Source organism: Mauremys reevesii, linkage group 14 (assembly GCF_016161935.1).
Source record: "Mauremys reevesii isolate NIE-2019 linkage group 14, ASM1616193v1, whole genome shotgun sequence".
Classification (NCBI taxonomy): domain Eukaryota; kingdom Metazoa; phylum Chordata; order Testudines; family Geoemydidae; genus Mauremys; species Mauremys reevesii.
In genome coordinates this window covers 13,595,944-13,608,095 of record NC_052636.1, presented here as the reverse complement: position 1 = coordinate 13,608,095, position 12,152 = coordinate 13,595,944, and the positions used below count along the sequence as shown (strand labels likewise).

The window sequence follows — 12,152 nt, the reverse complement described above, 5'->3', positions numbered from 1 at the left end:
ATATAGCCCAGGAACTGGGCTGGGGGCTTCCCATCCGGTGTTACAATCTATGCATCCATGTTAGAACGACAAGGGAACCAAGAGATAGAATTATTGCGGACGGCACACGGCTCCCTTTCCCTCTGCTTAGCCTCGGAGAGCTGAAATCCAACCACATCTGACCTAGTTACACTGCTCTTTTATGCACGTATCTTTTATGCCTGTCACACAGCGCTGCACGGGTGGATTTTAATAGCTTCGCTGAGGCTGTTTTCTGCTCGACTCCCATCCCTTCTGACACCTCTCTCTCAACCAGGGACAGCTGGCCAAGCTTCTGAGCACGAGGCGCTTTTGAACATCTTAGAAGCGACTTTTCAGGAACCTAAGTAAGTCTCATTGAAAGTCAGTGACATGTAGGCTCAGCTCTACAAAGGTATTTAAGCTCCTAACTCATCAGTGATTTCAGTGGAAGTTAGAACACGCTGAATCTTGATTTAAAAAATGGTCAGTGAGAGAATCCACCACGGCCCCTGGTAAGTTGCTCCTATGGTTAACTGCTCTCTGAATTTGTCTAGCTTCAATTTCCAGCCATAGGAACACGTTCTACCTTTCTCTACTTGATTGAAAAACCCATTATTAAATATTGGTTCCCCACGTACATACTTACAGACTGATCAAGTCACCTCTGGTCCTTCTCTTTCTTAAATTATCTAGATCGGGGTCCCCAACGTGGCGCCTGACAAGCGGCATCATCGAGAGGTGTTGCCGCCGAAATTCGGCGGCATTTCGGCGGATGCTCGACCGCCGCCACGGTCCTTCGTCTGGCGCCCGCCAGACAAAAAGGTTGGGGACCACTGAACTCCTTGAATCTCTCATTCTAAGGCAGGTTTTCAAATCCTGTAATCATTCTCATGGCTCTTCTCTGAACCTTCTCCAATTTATCAACATCCTTCAAAATACAGAGGTAAAATAACCTCTCTGCGGTGCTTTTGGTTTACGTATCCTATTTACGCATCCAAGCACTACATTAGCCCTTTTGGTCAGAGTTGCATTGGGAGCTCATGGTTCACCTAATTAACCATCACACACCCCATATTTTTCCCCCCCCCCAGAGTCATTGCTTTCAAGGATAGTCCCCCCAAACATGTAAATATATAGCTTTGTTCAGAAACATACTCTGTTCAGAAAACAGTCTCCTCTGTTACGAACAGGGGTGAAATGCAGCCAACCGGCCTGAGGCCCTTCTCTATGATGTCACCTTACAAAGCAGATCCAGGCATGAAAAATCTCCAGGAGGAGCTACAGAAGCAGTGGTTTCTTCCCTTGAGCTGGAAGGCAAATACCAGAGAGGGTGACATTTCAAGGGACTCTCCCTTGTTTCGGGCCTTTTTGACGAGAGAACTTTGTGAAAGACGTGTTTTAATCCAGCTTCTGTGGGCGGTTTGGATGGTTTTTGTGGTCCCGATTGGGCTTGGAGTCTATGAATCCAACCTCACGTTTCAGGGCTTCAGCTGGTCACCTGCACGGGCCAAGAACAGATTTTTTTCCCCCCACCCGCTGTGTGTTTGCAATCTCCCCTGCTCCCCCCGAAACATCAACAAGACCACAGCAGGAGACAGGACAGTGATCTGAGCTTGTTCAGAGAATCCTCTCTCTGGATGCCTGGCTGCTGTGTCTTGCTCACATGTGGGTCTGATTAATTGACAGATATGGGGATGGGAAGGAATTTCCTCACAGATCAAATAGGCAGGGATTTTGTATGTGTGTGGGTGGGGAAGGGGGCAGGGAACTCATCTTTCTCTACGGCATGGATCACCAGTCAATTCCCTGCCATTGCGGGGGACCCAGGCTCTCTCCTGTTCTCTGCCAGTTTAGCATCCTGAGGGCTGACATGCTTTGGTCTAACTGAAATCATGAGGCTCAACGTAGCAGTATCTGGGTGAAATTGACCAGCCCGTGCTCCGCCGAAGGTCAGACGAGATGATCTGACAGCACCTTGCAGCCTTAAACCCACTTACACCTCCTTTGGGAAAGGCACAGATGGAAAAAAAATCCACTTCACAAGCTCCCCAAACTGGGTCGGTCTTAAAAAAGAGGAAAGTCCACCCACTTCTGTTTATTTTTACTCTAGATTTCTTTCCTGTCAGGCACAAAGCGCAAGCAACTACAGTCAATTAAGAGCCACACAGAGGCCCGTTAGCAAGACAGGGGGTCTTTAGGGACTGGCCATGTTTCAATCTGCCTGGCTGGTGTCCCTCATTTTCCCCTTATTTACTGCCACCAAGAAACTCTACTCGAGGCTCAGCGTCACATCCTAGGTGACAAAGGAGAAGAGCACGTCCGGGAGGGTGTAGGCTGTGAGGCAATGCCCTCTTCGTGATCTGAAAGTCACATGCCAAAAGATCGTTTTAAGATCAGAGGAAGCATGAGTCAATGGAGCTGCTGGTAGGAAGGGAGTCTAGCTTAGCCAGGGATCATACATGGCTAGTGACTATAGATGCTAAACCATCACTACGGGAGCAGGGTGACATTTTTCAGCTGAGATTTTTGGCCAAAGAAAGGTCGAGATTCTAAATGACTTTGTTTCAAACTGTATTTCAAGTTTGAATTGCTAAATCACAAAAATCAAAGTGTTACCTTTTGGGTTAAATTCAACCTTTGCGGTGACGTGACTTTTTTTCCCTCCACTGTTCAGTTCACCGGGAGTTCCAAAAAATTCTCGTTTCTACCCAAAATGATCGCCCCCACCATTGAGTTTTCTTCTGGAGGAGAGGCCAACCAACGGAGATCCGTGGTGATCCAGATTAAATCAAGATTGAATGTTTTTTCTAAGAGATTCTACTCTAGTTTAAACAGGAGATAATTCAGGGAAGCTCTCTGGCCTGTGTTATGCAGATCAGACTAAATGATCACAGAGGGCTTAGAATCTATTAAATTTTGCATGATAAACAGCTGGTCCTTAATGAGAGTTGTTAGTCACCAAAATCTTAGTCATATCCTCTCCCCTAGGCCAGGCAGAGATAGGTAGTTCCGGCGTGCGATGGTGCAGCCGAATTCACGTGGAGTTTAAAGGGCCCATTTTAAAGCGTGGTAGGAAATGAAAACCTGAAGTCATCGAATATCAGGGTTGGAAGGGACCCCAGGAGGTCATCTAGTCCAACCCCCTGCTCAAAGCAGGACCAATTCCCAAGTCCTGAGTAGGGGATAAAATTGAGGCACCTCGGCAGAACACGGGTGCAGAGAACAATCAGAGGGGCTCAAGGAGTGGGACAGAAAGAGCAGAGGCAGCTGAGAGTTAGACACCATTTCTATGCCACCTAGATAAAAGTGTTGGGTCTACAGAGGGGACAGAAGCTGCACACTATGTCTTAAAACTACACAGAAGTAGGAGCAGGCCGTACGGTAACGAGGATGACTCTCCTAGGAGGTTGTTTTGCCAGGGGCTAGCAGCAGAGCGATGCCACAAATCAATGCGAGTACCCTTCACATTTGAGGTTACGCACTATTCAGGAGAAGGCAGGACTCTGGCTCTGCAACAGGGCTTAAAAGAGAACCACCTCCTGCTCTAACCACTACAGATCATTCCCTAAGCCAGCACCAGGGATAGAAAGAGTCCCGACTCCCTGTCCTGATTATTGAACCTCCCTTCCATGTAACAGCAATGTGGTCTGCTGATGACCCTGCCCCCAGGCACCACCTCCCTGCTGGAAAGGAGATCAAGACAACCTAATGAGCGTGGACATCTCAGGTTTTATTAACATTAAATATAAGTTACAATAGTCAAATATTAAAGACAACAGACGCAGACATTCCCTATTTCAACCCCTTCCATATTTAAATTCATTTCACAGAAATGCTACAATAGCAGAGAGCACCAAGAAGCCAGCCTCTTCGTCTGAAACCCTCGCCTCATGCAATATAGTCCCACGCTGCACTGCAGAACTGGGGCCAGACAGGAATTCGGCCTGCAGATCGGGCCGCTAACCTGTGCAATGGTAAAGGATAAGGGTCGGCAGAGAATTTGGCGGCACCACCACCACAGCAATAGGCTTTTCATTGGGATTCGCCGAGAAAGAGGTCCTGGGTTTGAGGGGGTATTTTTAACTAGTTCGTTAGCACGCAGACTTAACCTTGTCTGAATCCGTTAATACTCGAGGCTCAGGTTTTGCCCGTACAGGACTTTTCACCAGAGATATTTACAATATCTGCTGGTAGGTAGGTAGGTCAGTGGCATCGCTGGCTGGAGAGTGGAAGAGCCAGACACGTAGGCATTTCAGGGGCTGCAGATGTCAGAACCAGACAAGCTGTTGGCTGAACAGTTTGGAGGCTGGTCAGAGATCTCCAGGAATGGACACCTCTGCCAACTGCTGCTGATTCGACCCGACAGCCCCCCGTCAAGTCTCCCTGCTTCAACGGAGACGAGCAGTGATGAGTCAAGGCCGCAGGCGATCACGTCAATCCCGGGTGCCTCGCGAATCTCTCTCCGCAGGTTAATGAGAACCAGGAACTCTAGCTCCAGTGCTACGGTAGAGTCCCATAGAGCTGATGAGACCGGACAGTTTGTCAGTAACTACCTGCCCGGAGGGGAAGCGCAGCCAGCACTGCAGAGGGGAAGAGCTGGTTTTTCCCCGAGAGTCTTCAAAGCCTTTTGACGAACAGCCAGCCCCAGCTCTTGGAGCCTCACATGATGTAGCAGGTCATGAGGGCGAGGTCCTTCATCTCTGGACCGTAGGCTGCGGGAGAGAGTCACAGAGCCGTGAGTGCAGGCAGAGCCGTAACTACACAAGCGATGCTGTCAGTCACCCCACTCCCCGGCCCACGCAACCCAGCCGGGCAAATATTTACCAATGAAATGCCGCTGCTTGAGGATTTCCTGTCCCCGCGTTGGAGAGGGGAACAGAGCAGAAAGGAGGGAGGGGTACTGATGATGCCCGATCTCCTGCCCCACTTGCCTCCAAGAGCCCCCCACCCACACTCTAACCCACTAGACCCCACTTCCTTCCCAGAGTTAGGGATGGAACCCAGGAGTCCTGGCTCCCATTCCCCTCCCAGAGCCGGGGAGAGACCCCAGGAGTCCTGGCTCCCCACCCACCCTGCTCTAACCCACCAACCCCCACTCCCCTCCCAGAGTTGGGGAGAGAACCCAGGAGTCCTGGCTCCCCACCCACCCTGCTCTAACCCCCCAGCCCCCACTCCCCTCCCAGAGCCAGGGAGAAAACCCAGGAGTCCTGGCTCCCAGCACCCCCTGCTCTAACCCACCAGCACCCACTCCCCTCCCAGAGCCGGGGAGAGAACCCAGGAGTCCTGGCTCCCAGCCCCCCCCGCTCTAACCCAACAGCCCCCACTCCCCTCCCAGAGCCAGGGAGAGAACCCAGGAGTCCTGGCTCCCAGCCCCCACTGCTCTAACCCACCAGCCCCCACTCCCCTCCCAGAGCCGGGGAGAGAACCCAGGAGTCCTGGCTCCCAGCCCCCCTGCTCTAACCATCAGCCTCCACTTCCCTCCCAGAGCCGGGGAGAGAACCCAGGAGTCCTGGCTCCCAGCCCCCCCTGCTCTAACCCACCAGCCCCCACTCCCCTCCCAGAGCTGGGGAGAGAACCCAGGAGTCCTGGCTCCCAGCCCCCTCTGCTCCGAACCACCAGCCACCACTCCCCTCCCAGAGCCAGGGAGAGAACCCAGGAGTCCTGGCTCCCAGCCCACTCTCACCCCCCCCCACTCTAATCACTAGACCCTGCTCTCCCCATAGCCAAGGATGGGGTGACGTCACCCCCATGAGATGACATCACCAAAGAGGGGAATGGCATCACCCACCTAGGGGTGAGGGGTCACATGCTGGGGGGGTGAGCTGACGTCACCCCCCAAGGGTGGGCATGATGTGGGAGACGTCAAGTCACTCCCTCCCCCCCACCATCACGCCCCCCAGAGATGGTAGGGCGCGCGCTGAGGGGGGGTGATGTGACGCCTCCCCCCGCCCCCATTGGCCAAGTGACGTCAGGCTCCCTCCCCTCAGAGCCGGCCCTTGGCCAAAGTGGGAAGGACCCGGATGTAGGCGGCTAAGGTTCTGCGCCCTCCTCAGGCATCTGCGGCCCCGCCCCTCGGGTAGGCAGCGCGCGCTCGAACCGTTAAGAAGGGCGGGGAGGGGGGAAGGGGGAGATGAAGGAGCGCGCGAGGCGAGATACTCACGGTTGATTGGCTGCCGCTCCCGCGCGCTACTGCGGCGCCCGCCGCCGCTTAGGAACTTCTTCAGCGCCCGCCACAGCCGCGATTGGCCCGCCTCCTCCGGTACGTCATCGCCAGGCTCCTCCTCCTCCGCTCCTTCCGGCCGGCCAATCCGCTTCCAGAGCTCGGGATCGACGGGGGGCAGAGCCAATCGGCGCCGGCTGCTGCTGCTCCGCCTCCAAGTCCCCGCCTCCCCGCCCCTGCTGCGCACGCGCAGCGAGGTGGAGGTGCGGCAGAAGGGGCACGTGACCGCCTCCCAGCCCTGGTCGCGCGCCAGGCGGCAGAGGCAGGCGGTGCAGAGCGTGTGGCGGCAGGGGGCGGGGCGGCGCCAGGCGCCGTGCGCGGGCCCGAGGCGGCGCGGGGCGCGCGCCTGGCGGTCGTAGGGCAGGTAGCAGATGCCGCACTCCAGCTCGGCGGCGCCCGCCTCCGCGTTCGCGTCCATGGCTCGCGTGTCCGCTGCCGGCCGCCGTACCCGAGAGGGGGAAGGGGCCGCGCGCGCGCGCTCTCGGACTCGTTCTCTCGCCTAACGGCTTCCCCGCGCGGGCCGGCGGCGGTTATATAGCCGGCCTGGCCACGCCCCCTGCCCGGGGGGCGGGGCCCGCTCGCGGCCCGAACCCCGCCCCTTCCCGGACCCGCCGCGAGGGGAACCCCGGACTCCTGGGTTCTCTGCGGGGGGGGGAGCCCGGACTCCTGGGTTCTCTGCGGGGGATGGGAGCCCGGACTCCTGGGTCCTCTGCGGGGGGGGGAGCCCGGACTCCTGGGTTCTCTGGGGGATGGGAGCCCGGACTCCTGGGTTCTCTGGGGGATGGGAGCCCGGCCTCCTGGGGTCTCTGCGGGGGGAGGGGAGCCCGGACTCCTGGGTTCTCTGCGGGGGATGGGAGCCCGGACTCCTGGGTTCTCGGGGGGGGGATGGGAGCCCGGACTCCTGGGTTCTCTGCGGGGATGGGAGCCCGGACTCCTGGGTTCTCTGGGGGGAGCCTGACTCCTGGGTTCTCTGGGGATGGGAGCCCGGACTCCTGGGTCCTCTGAGGGGAGCCCGGACTCCTGGGTTCTCTGCGGGGATGGGAGCCCTGACTCCTGGGTTCTCTGGGAGCCCGGACTCCTGGGTTCTCTGGGGATGGGAGCCCGGACTCCTGGGTTCTCTGGGGATGGGAGCCCGGACTCCTGGGTTCTCTGGGAGGGAGCCCGGACTCCTGGGTTCTCTCGGGGGAGCCCGGACTCCTGGGTTCTCTGGGGATGGGAGCCCGGACTCCTGGGTCCTCTGAGGGGAGCCCGGACTCCTGGGTTCTCTGGGGAGCCCGACTCCTGGGTTCTCGGGGAGCCCGGACCCTGGGTTCTCGGGGATGGGAGCCCGGACTCCTGGGTTCTCGGGGAGCCCGGACTCCTGGGTTCTCTGGGGGATGGGAGCCCGGATTCCTGGGTTCTCTGGGGGAGCCCGGACTCCTGGGTTCTCGGCGGGGGCTGGGAGCCCGGACTCCTGGGTTCTCGGGGGCAATGGGAGCCCGGACTCCTGGGTTCTCGGGGCGGGGAGCCCGGACTCCTGGGTTCTCGGGGGCAATGGGAGCCCGGACTCCTGGGTTCTCGGGGAGCCCGGACTCCTGGGTTCTCGGGGCAGGGGTTGGATGGGAGCCCGGACTCCTGGGTTCTCTGCGGGAGCCCGGACTCCTGGGATCTCTGGGGATGGGAGCCCGGACTCCTGGGTTCTCTGGAGGGGGTGGGGGGATGGGAGAGAACTCCTGGGTTCTCTGGGGGGGGATGGGAGCCCGGACTCCTGGGTTCTCAGGGGTGGGGGGGGGGTCGGATGGGAGCCCGGACTCCTGGGTTCTCTCTGGGAGCCTGGACTCCAGGGTTCTGTCCCCGTCTCTGTGCCCTTGGGCCTGTCACAGTGTCACTTTCTCCCGCTGTAAAAGGAGGCTCAGAGCAGCCGACCGGAGGAGCTTGGTTCGGGAAACCCCAGTGCGGCGCCTCCGGCTGCCGGGCCGAAGGGTTCCCCTAACCCTGGCTCTGCGCCCCCCGCCCCCCTCCGGCTAACAGCCTGTGTCCGTCCGTCCGAAACCCGTCGCTTCCCCTATGCCTCTGCCGGCCTCCTGTGCCTGCCCGCCAGAGAGAAATCACAAATAATCCCCCTCCGAGGGGACCGGCTCTCCGGCGGGGCTCGGGGTCCCCACCAAGTCTGGCTGGCCGGCCGCGTTTGCCGGAACGGCTCGGCCGCAGGCGCAGAAATACCAGCGTCTCCCCCTGTCTCTGCGGGACGCAGTCACTGTTTCTGCGCGTCGCTGTCGTACGTAACGGTCCCGGTTAAGATCAGGGCCCCGTCGCGCCGGGCGCTGCACGGACCCCGGCCGAGATTTGGGCCCCGTCGCACCGGCTGCTGCACCGATGCAGGCGGCCCCTGCCTCAAAAGAGCGATCGATCTCAATAGCCAAAGGCTACGTGGGGAAACTGAGGCAGAGTGGCTGCATTCCGGCCAGCGATCCCTAGGCTCTGGGGCCGTTACCCAGCTGCCGCGTTGCCACCCCAGAGGTGGCTGCATTGCAGTGCTAGGTCCCTATAGGCACTGTTCCTTTGCGGCTGTTCCACGGACGCCGCGTCCCACCCCAGAGGTGGCCGCATTCCTCCCCCAGGGAGGGGCTGGGAGTCAGGACTCCTGGGTTCTCTCCGGGGAGGGGAGTGGGGGCTAGTGGTTAGAGCAGGGGGGGGCTGGGGGCTTCTCTGCCTGTCTCCCCTCCAGCCTACAACCAGCCTGATTTCCCCTGCCCGGGAGGGGGGTTTCCTGTTGTCTGCCTGGCTCGGGGTTGCAACAGGTCTCGGACACCCCCAGACCGCCAGGGACCTCGGCCTACCCCGTTCGCTGCCGGCGCCCTTGGCTTTTACTGGAGTCTCGGGGCGAATCGGGGGGGCCTGGGCGCTACAGAGGGGACCTAGGGGCCCGTGTGACCCCCGATGCAAATAGGTTCTGGGAAGGGGGCGATGACCCGGCGGCCCGTGCCCTGCCGCATGGCTGATTTCCCAAACTCTGACTCACCCCCGCCAGCCACAAGCCGTGAGTCATTTCCAGCGGGTAAATAAATACATGCCACACGGCCAGAAAGCTACAGGCGTCCCCCCCCGGCCCCAGGGCGGGGACTGGCTGGCTCAGGGGGGCAGGGAATGGGGCAGGGGCCTGTCCCCTCTAGGGGGCGCCGGCTCCCCCCCGGCCCCAGGGCAGAGACTGGCTGGCTCAGGGGGGCGGGGAATGGGGCAGGGGCCTGTCCCCGTGGGGCTGGGCAGAGAGGTGGGCACCGGGGGTTGGGTCCTGGCCTGATTTCCCAGCTGCGGGCACCGTGCCAGCTTGCACCCGGATTTGCATAATCCCAGGAACCGGTTTTCCCAGGATTACTCAACCCGGCGCCAGCGGCCGAGATTGTCTCCCAGAAAGGGGGGCTGAGGCGCCCTGCCCTATAGCAAACTGACCCCCCTGCCCCAGCTCTGCCGGTGCCCCTCACTCCTGACCCGCAGCCCCTGCCCCCCAGCTCTGCCGGTGCCCCTCACTTCCGACCCGCAGCCCCTGCCATCCCCCCCAGCCCCGCGAAATAATCACACAGGCTTATGGACGCTGGAAGCCCACCCAACCAGATCTGCCTCCCCCCCTCCATTGTGCCAGGTGCTGTGCAGCCCCACGGCGAGCGACGGGCACGGCCCCGAAGCCCAGCCAGAGAGGTGGGGAAACTGAGGCACGCAGCCCCGCCCGCCTGTCTCTGGGAATTGAAGCTGCCACGTGCCCGGCCGGCCTCCCTCAGTCACGGGAGGCGCGTTAGCCCCACGCGCCTGGCTGAGGAAGCATGAAATTTGTCGGCTAATGACTGTAGGCCTGGCGGCTGGCTGGGCCGGTCCGGCCACCTTCCTGGCAGGGCCGTGATGGGGTGTCACCGCCCCAGCGGGCAGCGCCCGGGGGGTGAAGAGGAAGAGGCGAATTAGTGAACAGGACGTGAGCAGGGGGGGTTGGGATGCGGCGCGTGGGGCCGCCCAGCCAGGCGCGAGAAGGCGGAAGGGCAGGGACGGCCCATGGGGGTTGGGCGCCGATATGCCACGGTGGGGGGGCAGCGTGGCGCAACGTGCCAGGCCCTGTTCTTGCGCTGGGCGGCCCGGCGGCGCACAGGGCAAGGGGGTTACAGCAAAGATGTGGAGTGACGTCTGATTGACTCCGGAATGACAGAGAGAGAGAGAGAGAGAGAGAGAGTGGGGGGGGGGGGGGATTGTCCCAGTGACTCCTGTGGAGTGACTCCTGATTGACTCTGGAATGAGTCTGGGGGTGGGGGTGGGGGGTGGGGTGGAGTGATTGTCCCATTGAGTGCAGTGGAGTGACTCTTGATTGACTCCAGAGTGAGCGAGCAGGGGATTGGCCCATTGACTCCAGTGGAGTGACTCCTGATTGACACCAGAGTGAGCGAGAAGGGGATCAGCCCATTGACTCCAGTGGAGTGACTCCTGATTGACACCAGAGTGAGCGAGAAGGGGATCAGCCGATTGATTCCAGTGAAGTGACTCCTGATTGACTCCGGAGTAAGCGAGCAGGGGATCGGCCCATTGACTCTAGTGGAGTGACTTCTGATTGACTCCGGAGTGAGTGAGTGGGGGATCGTCCCATTGACTCCATTGGAGTGACTCTGGATTGACTCCGGAGTGAGCGAGGGGAGGGATCGGCCCATTGACACCAGTGGAGTGACTCCTGATTGACTCCGGAGTGAATAAGAGGCAAACTGGGTTTTTGGGTCAAGTATTTTGTCCCCTCCGTTATTCTCCGCCGGGATTAGTGAGATACTGACACAAGCCGAACTCACTCATATAGCAGACAAACAACCAGCGCGTCGGATGGACATTGGGGTGTTTGGGGTTTGTTGGGGGGGGGCAGGGGGCTAGCCCCCACTCCAGATCTGTCTCCCAGACCCCCTGCTCTAACCACTGGACCCCACTCCCCTCCCAGAGCCGGGGAGAGAACCCAGGAGTCCTGGCTCCCAACCCCCCCTGCTCTAACCCCGCAGCCCCCACTCCCCTCCCAGAGCTGGGGAGAGAACCCAGGAGTCCTGGCTCCCAGCCCCCCCTGCTCTAACCCACTAGCCCCCACTCCCCTCCCAGAGCCGGGGAGAGAACCCAGGAGTCCTGGCTCCCAGCCCCCTGCTCTAACCACCAGCCCCACTCCTCCCAGAGCCGGGGAGAACCCAGGAGTCCTGGCTCCCAGCCCCCGCTTCTCTAACCCACCAGCCCCCGCTCCCCACCCAGAGCGGGGGTGAGAACCCAGGAGTCCTGGCTCCCAGCCCCCCCATGCTCTAACCCACCAGCCCCACTCCTCCCAGAGCCGGGGAGAACCCAGGAGTCCTGGCTCCCAGCCCCCTTGTCTAACCACTAGCCCCGCTCCTCCCAGAGCCGGGAGAGAACCCAGGAGTCCTGGCTCCCAGCCCCCCTGCACTAAGCCCCCCGCCCCACTCCTCCCAGCGCCGGGAGAACCCAGGAGTCCTGGCTCCCAGCCCCCCCTGCTCTAACCACCCGCCCCCGCTCCCCTCCCAGAGCCGGGGAGAGAACCCAGGAGTCTGGGCTCCCAGCCCCCACTCCCCTCCCAGAGCCGGGGAGAGAACCCAGGACTCCTGGCTCCTGTCACTCGCCCCCCTCCCAGGAGCCGGGAAGCCTCCGGAAACGCGCTGCCTGCGTGCGCTGGCTCGTTGCCACCCCCCGTGTGACTCTATAACCGATGACTCAGCGGCTCTCCGGGGACTTTCCCGGCTGCCGTGGCCCCGGCCAACCCCCGCCCCAGCCACACGTCGGCCCCGTCCAACCCCACCAGCGCCAGGCTCCCCGGCAGGGCACCGGGGCCGATACAGGCCCCCTCTGCGGGAGACAAGCCATAGGCCCGATCCCAGCCCCGCTCCCGCCCCGGGCTCAGCCCAGAGCTTTCCAAACGTAACCCGACTTGTCCACACGC

General features: G+C 60.5%; 1 protein-coding gene across 1 annotated transcript; it reads right to left on the bottom strand.

The window, feature by feature from the left end:
* Positions 1-3,709: 3,709 nt before the first annotated feature.
* On the bottom strand, positions 3,710-6,713 carry RNF227 (ring finger protein 227). The gene is made up of 2 exons (XM_039500076.1): positions 6,161-6,713; positions 3,710-4,712 (listed from the first exon to the last, which is right to left on the bottom strand). The coding sequence occupies exons 1-2, from the start codon at positions 6,636-6,638 to the stop codon at positions 4,660-4,662; spliced, it is 531 nt and encodes a 176-aa protein (XP_039356010.1). The 5' UTR covers positions 6,639-6,713; the 3' UTR covers positions 3,710-4,659.
* Between the last annotated feature and the right edge of the window lie 5,439 nt (positions 6,714-12,152).